The 6,715-nt window shown below is 44.7% G+C and overlaps 1 protein-coding gene across 6 annotated transcripts in view; it reads right to left on the reverse strand.

Moving 5' to 3' along the window:
* Nucleotides 1–6,650, reverse strand: part of MTHFS (methenyltetrahydrofolate synthetase) — a 52,452-nt gene extending 45,802 nt beyond the window's left edge. The window contains exons 1-2 of one of the 6 annotated variants that reach the window (XM_054667081.2): nucleotides 5,927–5,967; nucleotides 4,649–4,777 (exon numbers count right to left, since the gene is read on the reverse strand). In XM_054667081.2, the coding sequence (XP_054523056.1) occupies nucleotides 4,649–4,657 (9 nt within the window). In that variant the 5' untranslated portion in view covers nucleotides 4,658–4,777; nucleotides 5,927–5,967. Of the gene's footprint in view, nucleotides 1–4,648; nucleotides 4,778–5,782; nucleotides 5,968–6,044; nucleotides 6,360–6,416 lie in introns of those variants that run through there. The other 5 variants (XM_054667082.2, XM_510537.8, XM_001154891.5 and 2 more) reach the window with 5 other exon arrangements.
* Between the last annotated feature and the right edge of the window lie 65 nt (nucleotides 6,651–6,715).

Genomic DNA, 6,715 nt, shown 5'->3' on the forward strand with positions numbered 1-6,715 from the left:
GTAGATAGAGCACATCAAACCAGTCTAAGGAAGAAAGTTAACTCTCACATTCTGAAAAGTTACAAAATTGTTTTGAGGCCTGAAATGGGCAAAGAAAGGAAATGTGAAACCTAGACCTGGGCAGGCCTGGGGCTTTTGGCATCCAACTACTATATGAGAAAGTTAAGTATCCTTTTTGCTCTCTTTACAGCAGAATATAGAAGATCGAGAGTTGAATAAGCAGTAATAAACATCAGTTAACACTCAATGTGAGACTGTACATGCATATTTATCTTCCTTCCTCAAATCCCATTTATATGATGGTAAAGAAGCACAAAAAAAGAAAATCCATTAGAGTACTGAGAATAAGAGAACAGAGACCTAATTTCTGTAAGACAAAGAGTGGATGGGACAGTATTTTACTGACAAAACAGCAGCAGATCACAACACTCAGAGAATAAGGGTGCAGGTCAGGCAGAATCCACTCCTCTCTTGAAATCCCAAAGCAACCATAAAAGGCAGAGGAAATCCCCATTAGCTAAGACATCTTCATTCACAAATATGTACAGATAACAAAGGATCATCAAACATTTTGAAAAGTCAACATACAAAATAGAAGGATGGGGAAAAAAATAAGAAGGGGAGAAAAAATGGACAAACAGGACAGATAATTTTTTGAAATTCTAATTAGTTTTCTCAGACAAACTCAAGAAGATAATTGCATTTCTAAAATAACAGTAGACTGCTATGGGGAGGAAGCAATCAGGGAATTATGAAATAATCAATGGAAACTAAAATTGTGATTAGCAAAATTAAAACAACTTAGGAGAAAGCCTTGGAGTAGGGGAAAAGGCAAAAATAGGAAAAATGAAAAAAATGTTAAGAAATAGAGCAGATCAATCTGTGATTTTTATTATCTGATTAACAAGAGTTCCAAAAAGGCACAAAGGAAAATAAATAATCAAAGAAGATATACTTGGCTCACACCTGTAAACCCAGCACTTTGGGAGGCAGAGGTGGGTAGATCATCTGAGGTCAGGAGTTCGAGGCCAGCCTGACCAACACGGTAAAACCCCGTCTCTACTAAATATACAACAATTAGCCAGGCATGGTGGCGCATGCCTGTAGTCCCAGCTACTTGAGAGGCTGAGGCAGAAGGATCACTTGAACCCAGGAGGCAGAGGATGAGCCAAGATCATGCCATTGCACTCAAGCCTGGGCAACAAGAATGAAACTCCATCTCAAAAAAAAAAAAAAAAAAGAGAGAAAGAAAAAGAAAAACACGAGTCTCTATATTGAATGGGGGCCATGGGTGCTGAGCAGAACAAGGAAAATAATTTTAAATTTGAAATTCAAACTATCAATCAAGTATGAAGGTAAAACATTTCCTAATGTATATTTAAAAGTTTACCACCCCCAAAGATACTTTCTCAAAAAAAAATTATCTGAAAATATACTCTAATAAGATGAAGGGAAAAGAATCCAAGAAAGACAAAGATATTAGACTCAAAAAGCAGCCCTAACTCAGAAGTGGAGTAAGGAGGAACCCCAGGGCAATGGCAGTGCAATGGGCCAGAGGCAACCAGACCAGAAGAAACAAGGGGCTGGAGTGTTTTCAAAAAGAGAGTGGATTTATTTTAACAGACGATGAAAAAGAATCTATTGATAAGATAAACGCATATTCTTTATTTGTCAAAAAAGGAAAAATAAAGGCAATCAGAAGCTCCTGGAAAAATACAGAACTAAATTAGAAATATGCTCCAAATGGGAACAAAGTAAAAAAGAGAATGATTTTGAGCAATTATGGGGGAAAAGAGAAAAGCTTTGGTACTGACACTTGAAACATTACCTTCCTAGCTACACATATCTAGTGACATAAAGTTATGTCTTTTCTTACATATTCAATCATACAACTTGATTCTACAATGAATACCATCTACAGAACAAAAATACGGCTGGGCGTGGTGGCTCACACCTGTAATCCCGGCACTTTGGGAAGCCAAGGTGGGTGGATCATGAGGTCAAGAGGTTGAGACCATCCTGGCCAACGTGGTGAAACCCCGTCTCTACTAAAAATACAAAAACTAGCTGGGCATAGTGGCGCGCACCTGTAGTCCCAGCTACTCGGGAGGCTGAGCCAGGAGAATCACTTGAACCCGGGAGGCGGAGGTTGCAGTGAGCCGAGATTGGGCCACTGCACTCCAGCCTGGCAACAGAGCGAGACTCCATCTAAAAAAAAATTAAAAAAATAAATACAAGGTATGTATTCGGTGCTTTACATATTTTTGTAAATACTGTTTACTGTAAATACAATTTACTGAAATCTCAAGTTTGGAAATCGGTCACAAATACTGCTCAGTAGACTCATTATAGTTACAGAACAAAGTTTAAATATTACAAAACCTGGCCAGGCGTGGTGGCTCATGCCTGTAATCCCAGCACTTTGGCAGGCCGAGGGAGGTGGATCATGAGGTCAGGAGTTCAACATCAGCCGGGCCAAGATGATGAAACCCTGTCTCTACAAAAAATACAAAAATTAGTCAGGCGTGGCGGCAGGCGCCTGTAATCCCAGCTACTCGGGAGGCTGAGGCACAGAACTCCTTGAACCCGGGAGGCGAAGGTTGCAGTGAGCCAAGATTGCGCCACTGCACTCCAGCCTGGGCAACAAAGCAAGAGTCTGTCTCAAAAAATGAAAAACTGGCTAGGCGCGGTGGCTCACACCTGTAATCCCAGTACTTTGGGAGGCCGAGGCAGGTGGATCACGAGGTCAGGAGATCGAGACCATCCTGGCTAACACGGTGAAACCCCATCTCTACTAAAAATACAAAAAATTAGTCGGCGTGGTGGCGGGCGCCTGTAGTCCCAGCTACTTGTGAAGCTGAGACAGGAGAATGGCATGAACCCGGGAGGCAGAGCTTGCAGTAAGCCGAGATCACGCCACTGCATTCCAGCCTGGGCAACAGAGCGAGACTCCCTCTCAAAAAAAAAAAAAGGGAAAAGAAAAAGAAAAATTACAAAACTTGACAACATAAATATAACAATATAAATGTCAGAAACTGACAGAGGGAGTAGAAAACATAGTGAGTAAAGGGGCACTAATTTCCTCATCTTAGGGAATCAAGACATGACATAAAGCTGAATTTCTTTACCATTTAAATTACTTCTCTGATAAATTTCTAAGTTATAAAAAGGTACAGTGCCAATAAGAATAAATATGCTTTTCTAAATGAAAGACATCATTTAACACCTTTATTGAGCATTCACTATGGCAAAACACTACACAGTACACTGATGTTTCCAGTGATGATCCATTGGTTAGTTATGAAATCAATAGTGGGCTACAATTTTTAAATGAAATAGAATAGAAAATATTAAAGTTCGAGCCAGGCACGGTGGCTCACGCCTGTAATCCCAGCACTTTGGGAGGCAGAGGCGGGAAGATCACGAGGTCGAGTTCGAGACCACCCTGGCCAACATGGTGAAACCCCGTCTCTACTAAAAATAGAAAAATTAGCTGAGCATGGCAGCACGTGCCTGTAATCCCAGCTACTCGGGAGGCTGAGGCAGGAGAATCGCTTGAACGTGGGAGGCAGAGGTTGCAGTGAGCCGAGATCATGCCACGGCACTCCAGCCTGGGCGACAGAGCAAGACTCTGTCTTGAAAAAAAAGAAAATATTCAATTTCATTGTATGTGGTTAAGAGCTGTAAAATGTTCCTTGTATGTGTATATTTGTTTGTACAGAGTAAAATGTATTTATTACTGAGGGTCATGGGTCCGCTTTTTAATTTTTCTCTCTCCTCCTTTAATGCCAGCTCTCAGTCGTCATTCTATTGCTGTCAGTGACTCTGTATCTATGTAGCCACTATTTCCATCTATAGTTTATGAATTCTAATCTTCTACGGACAAAGACAACGTAGAAGATTAGAAACTGAATTCATCTTTATTTTCCCCATGCCCCTCCAAAATTTGTTCCAATTCCTACCTTCTTTATGCCCAAGGTTAAACACCATTATACCAAGCTCTAAATTTTGGAATCACTGGTGACTCTCCTCCCCTTCCAGTATTCTCTAACCTCTTCCAATCAGTTGCCAAGTCCTGCTGTTTCTCACTTAACAGTCTCCCATTTGCCTCCTTTCCCCTCATCTTCACTGCCCATGCTCTGGTTTGCATATTTTTCACCTTTCACTTGAATTGGCACAACAGCCCCTTACTGGTCTCCATATTTTTTTTCTTTCTTCCTTCCTCAACCCATTATCCAAATGCTGCCATTATACTCTTCCTAAAGGACATAACAAAAAATAGGTAAAGCTCTGAATACATCCCTTTACACATTTCTTTAACTCTCACAATCGACCTACAAGAGTGATATTATCCATTTTATAGACAAGGAACCAAAGGTTCTGAGAGATTATGAGACCTGTCCAAGGATATACAGTTAAAAAACAATGGCGCCAGATTCAGCCCAGATCTGTGCAGTTCCAAAGCCCATGCTAAACTGTATCCTGTCATCTCTTGCCTAAATATCCCTACTCACACTCCCCTATCCCATCTTTCCCTTCACCTGAAAGAATTCATCTTGTTCTCCGAAATTCATCTCAAACATTTTCCAATAGAAAGCTTTCCAATTTCCCCTCCCCAAGGCTACGTTTCCACAACATTGGTGTTTACCTTTATCATACATCTGGCTTCAATGCAATTCTTTATTCATGTCTGTTTCCTCTTCTAGGCTCTCTGCTCCTTTAGAGCAACAATCATATCTTTTTCATCTCCACAACCCAGTATATAGCCAAGTGTGCACTACATAGGTGTTCAACATATGTGAATGAATTAGCTAAATTTTAAACAACTAGATAGTAAGGACAAGAGTCTATATCCTTTACATCTACTAAAACACCCAGCAATGCTTCCTCGTAATAGCTAAAATAATTGTTTGAACGAACGAATTAACATCTGTATAGATTCCCTCATGCACACCTACATAGATGAAGAGAGGGGTGAAATGAGCATATATGCTTTACTGCTTTAACCCATAGGCACCTTGAATTTGAGTAAATAACGGATAATAGAATAGTGAAGGGTAATTAAGAAAGCCTGATGGTATAACTAATTCCAAGGAACATCAAGTTTCCAAATATCTGGTGTCTCTGAAGCATGATGCTGGGAAGACAGATCATCAGTTTGACTTACAACAGAATTACAAATACGTCCTTATTCAGGGGACATTAAATTTTTCTTCCTCTGGTGTCTAACAAAAATGAGTCCCCAAAAACTCTTTAGAACATGCCTTCACAACAGGATATGACTGCCATTTTATCGATAAGAAAACTGACATTACATAGACAGACTAAAAATACATAGCAGTGCAGTTGGTGAAAGTAATGAAACAGAGGTCTGCTAACCAACAAACACGGACCCTCACTTATTCCTCTCATTTCTCTCTTCTGCTTCCTACGTTCTTGGGAAGCCTGGATATGATAGCCAAGTCTTCCTTTCGTTCACTCAAGAAAAAGCATTTAATGTTGACCAACTCTGAGACAGGAAAAGCCTAGGCCCTGGAGCTACTGAGACACAGCCTTAGCCCTCCATATGCTTAGTGAAGTCCAGTCAACCTCTGAGTTCTGCCCTTTGGCATCTCCACACCTTTTTTGGTGTTCCCTCGTCTAAAGCACCTGCATCTTTCTCTGGCCATTTTACTAATATAACCGGAGTCTTACTCGTAGCTCATTAACTTTAGGCCTCACTGAGGGAACCTGGGCACTCAGGTGTTCACCCATCTCGTCTACCACAACTTTCTGTTCTCACCCTGCTCTCACCACAGCACCGTCATCCCCACGGAGGAGTTTTCGAGCACCAAAGGAGCCACTCATGCAAACGAACTCCCCTCCCAGAGATAAATCTGTCAACCCCTGCCGTCCTCTCGCTCTTTAGCCCCACAACTTTCATTACCGGGCCCTCTCCCCGCCATAGTGCCAAGAGCGTCCAGACCACGACTAGGGGGCGTGCGCGCGCCGGGAGGGGAAACGTGCGCGCGCCGGGGGGGGCCTAGCCCAGCGCCAGCACGGACCATGCACAGATCACCAAGCGCTGGCCGCCAGGCCTTCGGAGGGTCTGTCCGCCGCGGCTTCCGCTACGGGCGGCCTCGCACCTTCTGGCTCAGTACGCGGGACTGGCGTAGCCGCTCCTCGGCACTCATCGCCCGCAGACGCTGCTTGAGCTCTCCCCGCAGGCTCCGCTTGGCGCTGCTCACCGCTGCCGCCGCCATCTCACGCCCAAGCCGAGTCCAGTCCCGCCCTCGGCGCCCTGGGCGCCCTCGGGTTCGGTCTCCGCCCCTGGCCGCTCCCAGGTGGATCCGCGGCCTAGGGGCGGGTCGGGGCTCGGGGAAGCGCCCCCCCACCCCGCTTCCGGGACGCGGGCCCGCGCCGCGCCGCGCGCTTACCTCGCCTCTGGCCCTTGGGACCCAGCCCTCGTGCGGTCCCCGTGGTCCGGCTCGCCCTCCCCGGTTAGGGGAGCGGTGGCGAGGCGCCGTCGCTGCCCTGCCGCCTGACCTCCCTGAGCCTGGGCCCTCACCGGGACCGCGGAGGCGGCAGCGCCACTGGCGGGGATGGTAAAGATGGCCGGCAGTACCCACGGTGCCTGGCATCTCTTGTACTGTTCAGTAGTGGGACTTCAGGGGCCAGAAAAGAAGGGCAAGGCAGGACATGTAGCGAAATCGTCACGAATCGCTTAACTACAGGG

The sequence above is a fragment of the Pan troglodytes genome, chromosome 16 (genome assembly GCF_028858775.2).
Source record: "Pan troglodytes isolate AG18354 chromosome 16, NHGRI_mPanTro3-v2.0_pri, whole genome shotgun sequence".
Classification (NCBI taxonomy): domain Eukaryota; kingdom Metazoa; phylum Chordata; class Mammalia; order Primates; family Hominidae; genus Pan; species Pan troglodytes.